The sequence below is a fragment of the Staurois parvus genome, unplaced genomic scaffold (assembly GCF_062004578.1).
Source record: "Staurois parvus isolate SC_StPar_1 unplaced genomic scaffold, SC_StPar_1.0 ptg000390l, whole genome shotgun sequence".
Classification (NCBI taxonomy): Eukaryota; Metazoa; Chordata; class Amphibia; order Anura; family Ranidae; genus Staurois; species Staurois parvus.
Window position 1 is genome coordinate 4,463,227 of NW_028318186.1, and position 12,872 is coordinate 4,476,098.

At 42.3% G+C, this 12,872-nt stretch overlaps 1 protein-coding gene across 1 annotated transcript in view; it reads left to right on the top strand.

The window, feature by feature from the left end:
• The window catches only part of LOC149455562 (cytochrome P450 2K1-like), an 84,621-nt gene that overhangs the window by 41,249 nt on the left and 30,500 nt on the right, over nucleotides 1-12,872 (top strand). The window contains exon 8 of the mRNA XM_089686012.1: nucleotides 99-240. Coding sequence (XP_089542138.1) covers nucleotides 99-240 — 142 coding nt within the window. The remainder of the gene's footprint in view (nucleotides 1-98; nucleotides 241-12,872) is intronic.

Below are 12,872 nucleotides of genomic sequence, written 5' to 3' on the forward strand. Positions count from 1 at the left end.
AGTTCATTGTTAAGGCTTACATATACTCGAATAGTGATCACGTGGTAAAATTAATTGTTATTTATTTATGTATAATTTTATTTATGTATATTTTATAGGGTACCTACATTGTCCCTCTTCTAGCATCTGTCCTTTATGACAAGACTCAGTTTGAAAAGCCTTACACATTTAATCCTCAACATTTCCTGGACTCACAAGGGAATTTTCAGAAGAAAGATGCCTTCATGCCATTTTCAGCAGGTATCATATCTATCCTCATTTTATTGCTCTCATGTTTCACTACAAAGCTGCAAACTTCAAAAATAACAGCAAAGAACAGAATAACTAAAAGAACCCAAAATTAAAAAAAAAAGAGAATAGATGATAGAACATGGGCTGTTAAACTGGCCACAGAGGGATCGAAATTTTGCTGGCTCAGCAGAAACCAAACAAATTTTGATCTATGTATGGCCATTTCCGTTCGAGAGGAGTCAATCTAATCTAATAATGACTGTTGGAATATTTTGTTCAATAAGTTCTTGAAGGCAATTGACGGCAGTGCTGATCAGTGAATTCTGACAGTGGTGGAGTTCCGCTGTCAGAGTGTAATAGCAAAGCAGAGAGAATTTCTTCATTGACCTCATATGTGTTTCATCCAGGGGCGGACTGACCATTTGGAAACTGGCCCGGGGTCAGTAGGGGGCCCCATGAGATGCCCCTGGTACCTTTTTTCATAGGCTTTTTTGAGTCTGGGCAAGGACACAGGGGTCCCATGATCTCCTCTTGCCAGGGGCCCCATGAGTTGTCAGTCCGCCCCTGGTTTCATCCACCTCAAATTAACCTGTTTGTTATTGTTTGTTAAAAAAAAAACATCCACCTATGGCCAGCTTTAGTTCATCCTATTGCTTTATGAAATTTTTGCAACATGCCATTGGATAATGTTTTTCTTTAACACTGAAAAAAGCTTTTCTGACTGGGTAAGATCCTATCTATAACACTTACCCAATTAGACATCTCATCCCAATATTACACAATTATTATTACATGTATTTATATAGTGCTGTCAATTTACACAGCACTTTACATATATACATTCACATCAGTCCCTAACCCTCAAGGGGCGTACAATTGAAGGTCCCTAACTCACAATACACAAATTAAGACCAATTTAGACAGGATCCAATTAGCCTACCAGCATGTCTTTGGAGTGTGGGAGGAAACCCATGCAGGCACAGGGAGAACATGCAAACTCCAGGCAGGTGGTGCCATGGTTGGGATTTGAACCAATGACCCTAGTGCTGCCAGGTGGAAGTGCTAAACATTTAGCCACTGTGCTGGCTGCAATGTCACACAACAGATTATAACAAGATTTTTAAGGTGTCAAATGTCTAAAGAGTGTGATATATTTTCAGTAAAAATATGTTATTTGATACAAAATAAAATTACATAAAAATCAGTTATGCTCACATAGAATCATTCTTACAGCATCAAATACATGACCTGGGTTAGGCAGAGAGGGCAGAGTGATACTGAACATCAACAACAAACACATTAAACATCACAAATAATACAATATGACACCAGTCATTTTTTGTTGGAGAATAGTGATGGGCTGTACACCCCCCTGTTTGGTCCACGGTCAAATATTCAAACCTAGGTTTGACCACGAACGTTGAACCAGGGGCGGACTGACAACTCATGGGGCTCCCGGGCAATAGGGAATCATGGGGCCCCTGTGTCCTTGCCCAAACTCAAAAAAGCCGATGAAAAAGGTACCAGGGGCATCTCATGGGGCCCTCTACTGACCCTGGGCCCTCGGGCAGTGCTTGAGTTTCCAAATGGTCAGTCCGCCCCTGCGTTGAACTAAGCATATCTTACTGCATCCAAGTATGTGGTAAGATACCGCACAGCTTCTAAAATACAGTACTCTTCCCCACAACCGTGGCCGGTGGTTGTGGGGGTCTGCTGGTGGGGGGCTTATTGGAATCTGGAAGCCCCCTTTAACAAGAGGGCCCCCAGATCCCACCCCCCAATGTGAATAAGTATGGGGTACATGGTACCGCAACTCATTCACAAAAAAAAGTGTAGTGTAAAAAATGACAGAAAATAGTCTTTGACAAGACCTTTACTAAAAACAATTTTAAAAATATCCCTTGAAGTCGATCCAATGTCAATCATGATGCCCGCCACCACCACTGACCCGAAAAAAGAAAAGAAAAAAACGCTCCATTCTTGACACTGGCTCCCAGCCATGTGACAGCTGCGTCGGCCTGACAGTTCTTAAATATTTAAGCGGTGACATCAACTGGGTGGCCGCACACCTTTTGACATCATCGTGTGCTGTGATTGGCCAAAACATTGCACTTGACCTCTCTTGCAGCTTACTCCCTCTGTAGTTCTTCTATCCCTCCTGCACCCTCAGTACAACCCTGATCCAGGAGAAATGCCTAGATCCTGGGGCTCACCTACATCTCTACAGTCAAACAGCTCCAATCAATCACACTTCCATATTGAAATTTCCAGCTGCAAAACTCTCACCCCGCTGGAGTCTATTGGCCCAGCTTATCAAAGGGGCAGGTCTGGGTGGCACACTACACGACTGGACAGACTGCTGCAGGGGCGGAAAATTGTGGGGGGGAGATATCGGAGAGGGCCAAGAGAGAGACAGAACAATAGGGGAAGTTGCAGCAGCTGGAAGAGAGAGCATACAGAGTTGCTGATGTACCTGTAGTTCTCATTTCTGTGACTCAGCACAGGAAACAGCTGTCTTGAGCTTAATGAAAATTATGGCAACAATAGGGGCAGTGTGGGCTCAAGGGACCTTTTTATCCCGCATTAAAGATGGCCCTGGTTGGGGACTGGGCCCCCTACATATGTGTGGGCTGTCTTCCCCCCCTTCATGATTGTGGTCCCACCCACAGTGAAAAATTCTCTAGGATTACGTTACCAGGACATAATTCACTGCAGATGAAGGATGTGACTAAAGTTGTGGGGAATTTTTGTTAAGCTATTTTTTTTTTTTTTATAATCTTGTTTTTATTTAGTTTTTGAAAAAAATACAACAGGCAAGTAGTTGCATAGCACTGTGAGACATCAGTAACATAAATCACAAAACATACAAAGGAACAGAGGAGCAGACTCATCGATGAAAAATTGCACACACATACATTGTCATAGGATAACAGTTGGCTAGCCGGCAACATCAGGGCGTCTAAATGGACATATTGTAAGTAGAAAAATCCCATGGTTCCCAAGCCACTTCAAAAAGGGGGACAAGGTTGGCATGTATGGCAATTAAATATTCCATTCTTCTAACCTCACCAATGCGTTTTATCAATTCTGACCGTGAGGGAGGTGTAGTGGATAACCAATGTATTGGTATGGTTCTCCTGGCTGCTGTTGGGAAGATAGTTTCCTGGCAAATTTGGAGAGGCCTGTAAAAGGTAGGCCCAAAAAAAGTGAATAGGATCAAATGGGATGGGAACCTGCAAAATAAGCTGTAAAAGGCTTAGGACCTCTCTCCAGAAAGGTTTAATGTGTCTGCAAAGCCATAAAATGTGAAAGAATACCAATTTTCTTGCCACATCGCCAGCAGACAGGAGAAAAATGTGGATTACGATTGTGGAGGACCTCAGGGGTCCTGTACCAAAACACCAAAACTTTATAAGTATTTTTCTTATATATCTCACATTTAGAAGATCTGGAAGTGGCCTCCCAAATCTTACTCCAGTGATCTACGGGAATATCTTGTTGGAGGATTTGGGGCCATTTCCATACATAGAGATGCAGGTCTGTAGATAGGGGATAGGTGTCCTGTAATAGTTTATAAATGGAGGAGATTAGGCCCCATTGGCAAGGACCCTGAATGCAAATGTGTTCAAAGTGAGTGGGCTTCTCTAGAGTCAGGGAGGGGATCTTTGAGGAGAAAAAATGTCATATCTGCAAGTAAACATAATGCTGTTGAGGAGACATATGTGTAGCTTTCTGTAACTCTATAAAGGATTTAAGCTTCCCAGACGCCAGAGGCCACACATTTGCATGCGGCCGGCACCAACAGGTTAAAGCAATCCACTGAGCTGGTCAGAACCAACTCTTGAGGGAGTCTATTCCACATTTTCACTTACTGTGAAAAAACCTTTTCATGTTTGGCGATTAAATTTCTTTTCCTTCAGATGTAAAGAGTGCCCCCTTGTCCTCTGCGATGACCTCAGGGTGAATAATTCGATATCGTGTTCACTATATGAACCACTGATGTATTTATACACGTTGATCATATCCCCCCTTAACCGCTTCCCGACCGCTCTATAGCAGAAATACTGCTACAGGGCGGCACGGATGTGCAAAATCACGTGTGTGTGTATGTGTGTGTGTATATGTGTGTATATATATATATATATATATATATATATATATATACGTGAGTTTGCATTTCCGTGTAGGGGGTGTGCGCGAGTCGTGTGCATGCCCTACTCACACTGCCATTTGTGGCCACGGCTGTCAATCACTGGGTCCCACCCAATGATTACCCGCTGGTGCCTGGTGGTTACCGATGATCACCGATGGGGAGGAGGGCTGCTTTGTTTACTAACAGTCCTCCTCCCTGTCGGCTCTGGCACACTGCTCTGGATGGCTGTACACCAGCGGCCTAGTACATCCTGGTCTTTCACATACCAGCACTGCAGTATCACTTGGTGACATTGTGAGTCCCATAAGTACAGTACAAGCTGATGGAGTGGCGAACACAAGTAGTGTCCTGCAGCCACCAAGAATTCACACACAGGCCCATAGAGCCCCTAGTATCCTTCCAGATGTGCCTTGCAAGTCCCGATTGGTAGCCCAAAAATTCTGCAGCACCCGTACTTCCCCCATTCACTGCCCAACCTGGAATTCAGGTGGAAGCAGCAAATTTAAATACTCCTCTTGATTTTTTTGGAGCTTTTTTTTCACAGAAGATCTGTATGCATTGGTTGTGGATCAAATCAATTTATATGCACAACAGTTTATTGCCACCAACTCACATTCAAACCTTGCCAGAGCAGTCGCATGGAAACTCATTATGATTTCTGAATGTAAAATTTTTTTGGGCCTAACGCTCAACATGGGCATTACAAAAAAAAAAATGAATTGCGGCTTTATTGGTCCACAGACCCATTTCATCATATGCCCATAATCTCTGCTGCCATGGCCAGGCATAGATATGAGAGTATAATGTGTTCTATGCATTTCAATGACAATACACTCTGTCATCCTCGGAGTGACCCTGAATTTGACCGGCTCCACAAAATTCAGCCCCTTGTAAATCACCTTAAGCAAAAATTTGCAGATGTCTATACTCCCCAGCAAAACATCTGCGTTGATGAGACCCTCATTAATTTTTCTGGCTGCCTTGCATTCAAACAATTTCTCCCCAGCAAGCGTGCCAGATATGGGGTCAAGATGTAGAAGACTTGTGAGAGGACAGCAGGCTATACATATAAGTTTCAGATTTACAAGGGAAAAGATAGTCACGTGGAGCCCCCCAGATTACCAGGCTACATGAGAAGCAGTGGCAATATAGTTTGGGACTTGGTGTCATCCTTTTTCCATATAGGGTACCACTTATACGTGTACAATTTTTATTCAAGCATGCCACTATTTAGACATTTGTACAATCTTGGAATTGGCACATGTGTCACCGTACAACCTAATCGCCGGGGCATCCCCCAATGGCTTTTAAATACCCGTCTTAGAAAGGGGGAAAAAGACTGCTTGAGAAATAAGTATGTCATTAAGCTGCAGCACCGACTTGTTTATTCTGACAGAAACAGGGTCTTCATCTCAGAATATACATAAGAAGGTGTGTGCAGTGCTGTTGGATGAGATTTTTCATCCGCAGTTAAAAAAAAGAGCATATATGCCGAAGCATGAGGGCCTTGGGTGGCCAGTAGGTGGATGGCCACTATGCTTCAGTATATATATTTTATAATATTTTTTGGCACATTTCATGTGTGCCTACTATTAGAAGTGGGTGGATGCAGGGTGGTATATTCTAATGGTGGGCATACCACACACTTTTTCTGGCAGAAATTTCTTCCCTTTTTTTAATTCAGCCCACAGGCTGCATAAAAAAAAAAAGAACATAACAAATACACCCAACAAGGACCTTCGACGTACTGGTACATCACTGGACTTTGAGTAGTTATACCAGGATGATGTCTGCAGCTGTGAACTATCGCCACGAAAGGGCAGTAATTCTAGCACTAGACCTTCTCTGTAAGTCTTAAGTGGTAGCTTGTAAGGACTTTTAAAGAGTTGCCTATGGATATTAAAAATGTATCCAGTTTGTCGCCATTGCACGGAGCATGCACAGTTTTAAAGCATGTCATGTTTGGTATTTATTTACTTGGCATACCATCATCTTTTATACTGTACCAAATAATTGGCCAATATATTGTATTTTTGTGCATTAAAAGTAAAAAAAGGGTATTTTTTTAAAAAAAATTGTGTTTGAAAAATCACTGAGCGAGTACTATGTGACACAAAATATTGCAGCACCCACCATTTTATTCACCAGGGTGTCTTCTTTTAAAAAAAATATATAATGTTTAAGAGTTCTAAGTAATTTCCTAGCATAAAATACTGATTTTTTTTTTTTTTTTTCATGTGAACAAAAAGTGTCATAAAAGGCTTGGTCTTCAGGTGGTTAGAAGAGTGAGTGATGTGTGGCATAAACTTCAAATGCTAGGCATAAAATGCCCCCACCCCCCAAAAACGACCCCTTTTTGGAAAGTAGACACCCCAAACTATTTTCTGAGAGGCATGTTAAGTCAATAGAATTATTTTACGGTGCAGCGCTGAATAGCACAAAAAGAAATCTTTCCTCATAGCTGAACTCCTCAGTGCCTCTTATCAGCTTGGTTGCCCTTCTCTGTACTTTCTCCAGTTCCCCAATGTTCTTTTTGTGAATTGGTGCCCAAAATTGAACTGCATATTCCAGATGAGGTTTTACTAATGATTTGTACAGGGGTAATATGATATCTCTCTCTGGAATCTATACCCCTTTAATACAAGAGAGAATTTTGCTCGTTTTAGAAACCACAGCTTGGCATTTCATGCCATTATTAAGCTTGTGATCTACCAGAACTCCCAGATCCTTCTCCAACATTGATTCCCCCTGTTGTACCCCCACCCCCCCCCAGTATGTATGATGCACTCATATTCTTAGCCCCAAGTGCAGAACCTTACATTTATCAATATTAATCCTCATTTACCACATAGTTGCCCATTTAAACAGTGCATTGAGGTCGGCTTGTAAGTTGAAGACATCCTGTAAGCACAGCTTGGTGTCATCTGCAAAGACTGAAATGGTATTTATAATCCCAGACCCTATATCGTTTATAAATGTATTAAAAAGTAAGGGTCCCATCACTAAACCTTGGGGTACACTACTGACAACCCTAGACCATTCAGCGCATGAATCATTAACCACTACTTCCTGAATACGATCTTTTAGCCAGTTTTCTATCCATTTACATATGGATTTTTCCAAGCCTATAGACTTTACACATTAGCCATGTATGGGAAACTGTGGCAAACATTTTTGCAAAATCCAAGTATACCACGTCCACCGCCACCCCTCTGTCCAAGGTTTTGCTCACCTCCTTATAAAAAGAAATCAGATTTGTTTGACAACTTCTGTCTTCATGAATCCATGCTGTCTGTTACTTAAAATAATTTTTTCCAGCAAGAACTCATCTATGTGGTCTTTTATTAAACTCTCCAGTATCTTCCCAACTATAGAAGTTAAACTAACAGGTCTATAATTACTTGGTAAAGATTTTGACTTCTTTTTAAATATTGGCATCACATTGGCCTTACGCCAATCCAGTGGTACTATGCCAGTCATTAAAGAGTCCCTAAAAATTAGAAACAATGGCTTTGAAATGACAGAGCTCAATTCTTTAAGGACCCACAGAGTCCATAGAGAAGAGCATTGGTCCAGGCAGCAGGCAGGGACATGGTCAGTGACATCAAAAGCAATTGTCCAGGCAGCAGACAGGAATATTGTCCATAGTTAGTACAGGCAGCAGACAGAGATATTGTCAGCACAGCCAAAGCATTGGTCCAGGCAGAAGGCAGAGATGTGGTCAGCAGCAGCCAAAGGAATTGTCCAGGCAGAGACATGGTCAGCATAGCCAAAATATCATGGTAGTGGGCAGGAACATGATCCATGGTACGGGTAGCAGGCAGAGGTGTGGTCAGTTTATGCATGCGGCAAAGGCATGTTGGCAATAAGTTGTCAGCTGGCAGAAATATCAGGCTTAGGGCCTCAGTCAGCTAAGACCTGGGCACAGGGGTAGGGGCTTTGTCCCACCCATCTCTACAAAGCCTCCTGACTAACAGACCATTTTCCAGGAATTACAAAACCCAGAGAAAACCAAAAACTTTTTCTCCGCTCTGAAAAACTATTCTGCAGACCCTCACATATGTGAGACCCCTGTGTTATCTTGAATCCTATGCAAAAAACGTGGACAATTAACAAGCTGAGGTCTGTTCAAATGGCAGGCAGAAACGTGGTTGACAGTTCGGATGGCAAGCAGAGGCATCGTCTATAAACAGGCCAGGGTCAGTTCCAGAGCTGGCAGAGGTATGGTCAGTTTAGGCAGCAGGCAGTGGTGTGGTCAAATAACAATAATAAAGGTATACAAGCGCTAGGTAGTGCAGGTAAAAAGCAGCTGACATAAAGGCAAACCATCTCAACCTTCATATAAACCAATCATACATATGCAGCGCTGTAGGTTAAATATCACAAATACCACAAATAATAGTATATAAAATAGCGCTGTGTAGCTCTGAGGTAAAGTCAAGTGCGATGAATGTCTACGGACGTTATAAGGTGCAGATTGTGAACTCCAATATTAGAATAATACATATGAACATGTGACTCACCAAATAGGTGCAAAATGTGATTATGGTGCTGTGTAGATAGGTGTAGATTGCACTAACCAGATAGCGCAAACATGTGCGCATTTGAGTATTTAAACCACTCCTTGTCCTCTGGTACAGAAGGATGAACATCCACAGCTCAACTGGCTAACCAGCAGAAGGTCACGTAGTTGTAGGATCATCAGCCTCCAGGGATCAGGGATCACTCAGTCATCCAGCAGGGGGATCTCACTTCATGTACCAGGTATCATAAATAACCACCAGGGGGACCTCTCTCAATGGCGGGTATAAAGCAGCAGCAGAATCCACCTTAAGGTGGGGACGGGGGTTTGAAATCAAACGAGCGCAAACAGAAAATTGCTTGATAGTGTAGTATTTATTGTAAAATAGCCATATTCAGCAGATCCATAGAAAGCATAGAGCACTCACAATATGGGAAAGAACATCAAAGATGGCCGCCGGCCTAAACACGTGGCTCGAGCAGCGTGACGTCACACCCTGTCTCCTCCTTTATGGAAAATGGCGTTCGTGGAATCTGCTCACTGCATCTGAGTGAACACTTTCTGGTGGGTCTCAGGGTACAAAAGGGCAGTGACAATTTCCCCCTGAAAGCAAAGAAAGGACCTGTTTGTCTCAGTGAATTTCTGGTAGATCACATATGTATTATAAATGACCAAACTGAAAAAATAAATGGAGACTTTTTTTGTCCCAATGGTGGGTTCTTTCAGCAAGGTAGGACTGGATCATCTGATCACTGAAGTCGTCTCCCCATGAACAAATTATATTCATGTACATGTTCTGGTATTTGGTTTGTGCCATTTCTTCTGGTGATTTGCATGTGGGTGTCATTGTGAATTGATGAGAGCATGTAGATGTCTTGTTTGTCCCTCCACTTCATAGCCAATATTTCTTCATTCCGCAAACTCACCGACTGCCCTTTCTATAGTCTTCTGTTCACCAGCCTTTGCAGGAAACCCTTTCTACTAGCTCTCATGGTGCCACATGCTAGTGTTTTTCTTTGGTGAAGATTCTGGAAAAGGGGCAAGCTGGTGTAAAAATGATCAACATAGAGGAGATAACCCTTTTCAAGGAGTGGAAATATGAGCTCCCAAATGATTTTACCACTTGATCCAATGTAATCTGGGGGATTTCAGGGGGATGCAGCTGGGCTTCCTTTCCTTCATACACGTGGAAGGCATACACATACCCTGTGGCTCTGTCACATAATTTATAGAGTTTAAGCCCATAATGGGCCCTTTGCTGGAGATAAACTGCTTGAAGCTCAGCCTAGTGAAGGGGATAAACTACTCAATCATGCAGATATTTTTGTCCAGGTCAAATAATTGTGCAAATTTCTCAGAGAAAAGATTAAGAAGTGGCCACATGTTATACAATTTATCATATGCTGGGTCATTTTGGGGGGGGCACCGGGTGTTGTCATTGTAATGGAGGAACCGCATGATCATTAGATATCTTGTTCTAGGCTTCATTGATGAGTAAATTGGCATATGATGGATTAGGTAGATAGAACAGTAGGAGTGTAATTGATTTTTTTTGTGAGTCCCATATAAATGTGAGGTCCAAAAAGGTTCTAAATTCCTCCACTGTTAACTGCTTCCATTTGTGGGGATGGGCATACCTTGAATCTGGATTGGTGGCTATGAATTGTTGGCCATAGATATTGCACTGGTCCACAACTGAATTTAATAAGTCATTGGTAAAAATTAAATAAAAAAAAATCAATGGGGAAAAATTTTCTGTGTTCACCTGGACTCCTGGCTGGGCAATAAAAGGGGGGATATAAGGTAATCAAGCGAGTGCTCTATAAATGGGTAGCAGCAGGAACACTAAAGAAAATCACAATAACCTCAAACTTGCAATGAATAAATAAAGTGCAGCTCTAAAAATGAATAAATGATACAAATAAAAAGTTTGTTTAAAAAAGTTCGTCCAAATTACTATATCTCATGAATGGCACAAGTGATAATCTCCACAATAGCAGATATCATATAAAAGCTTGTGACAAGAAACAAATGGCAGAATTGCACACTCACCGACTGCGCATAGGAAATGCGCATGTATATAACCACCAGATGGAGTTTAAACAGCAGGCAGATGGTGAGCTTCCCTCACGAAAATGGTCATCAAGCTTTGGTGAAGTAATAATCTGCTGGATCCAGAGGTCTCCTTAATCTCCCTAGCAGTCTGATTATGTCCATATTTCTGTGCTCAAAGCGGTACATTTTTTGCATGGAAATATGTATTTTTTTTATTGTAGGCCTGTCATTTTTAGGAATAACTCACTGAAATCTGTCCGAACAAGCCTAGTAAACATCCCGGGTAGGATAAAACTTGAAACACAAAATCATAAATTATAATTTAATAAATAATCATAAAAAATAATATAATAATAATAATAAATTTAATTCAATAATATAATCAAACCAAAAACACTGAAATTTGAAATATGGCGCCAAGTTCGCACATCACTGAGCAAAGTCACAGAATTGTTTTCAGTGTCTGACAAATTTCCCCACAAATCATTATCACTCAATTCTGCAAGTGGTTCTAATTTACTATCGCTGTTCTCTAGCTGGTCTAAAACCAATTTTGACCTAAAGGGACACTTTTTGGACACCATGGACATTTCTCAGTTTCCAGGCAGAAAGAACAGTAAAAATGTAGGCAGGACACAGGACAAAGCACTCAGGACAAAATGTATGTGAAATGGTTTGATACAGTAATGTTTTACTATGTGATTTTAGTGATTTTAGTGAATGTCACTTTTTGTCATTTTCAAATTTCCCGCCGTTCCGTCCCCCATACGTCCTGACGCTCACAGGGGACGGAACTCATTGACAGATGCCGGCATCCGCCGGATTACATTGCCGGGGACACTGCAGGAGGGACATCGCAGGAGCGCAGGACAAGCTAAGTGATCGAGGGATCGAGGGATCGCGGAGCAGCGCCGCATGGTAAGCCTGAGTGTAGCTCGTGGTTACCGCTTGTGGTACTGTAACTTTACCCCGAGCTACACTCGGGAATACTCGGGAGGTTAAGGATATGTGCTTATTCAGCCTGGGTGCAGGGCTCCCTCCTCTGGATGCTGGATGTATTAGGAATTGCTTTGGTCCTTCAGTCTTGTGAGGTATGTCAGCTGCAGCAGCAAGCACGCCCTTGTCTATAGGTTGTTCAGCAGCCCTTCGATCTTACAGAACAAATATTCTCCTTTCGCAGGGTTAAACAGTAAAAGTTACTCTATGACCGTCAATGTAGAACCAACAGGACTGGATGTAGCATTATCCACAAAAAGACTTATTCTTGAATGGTGTTCAATAGGATGTTTCAATGGATCTTGTAATAACTGTCACAGACGCGCCATGTAATCTCCTTTCGGTTGCCAAGTTACAGAGGATAGTGGCACAAGAGGCTTTCCATGTACGGGCGGGCGGATGGACGGACAGACGGAGGTGTCCAGGAAACTGTCAGTGGAGGAGAGCGAACATCTCTACTTCTTCTACACACAGTGTGGGTCATTTTGGGGAGGGTACTGAGTGTGTAGAAGAAGTAGAGATGTTCGCTCTCCTCCGCTGACAGTTTCCTGGACACCTCCGTCTGTCCGTCCATCCGCCCGCCCGTACATGGAAAGCCTCTTATGCCTCTATCCTCTGTAACTCGGCAACTGAGAGGAGATTACATGGCGCGTCTGTGACAGTTATTACAAGATCCATTGAAACATCCTATTGAACATCATTCAAGAATAAGTCTTTTTGTGAATAATGCTACATCCAGTCCTGTTGGTTCTACATTGACGGTCATAGAGTAACCTTTACTGTTTAACCCTGCAAAAGGAGAATATTTGTTCTGCAAGATAGAAGGGCTGCTGAACAACCTATAGACAAGGGCGTGCTTGCTGCTGCAGCTGATACTGTATACCTCACAAGACTGAAGGACCAAAGCAATTCCTA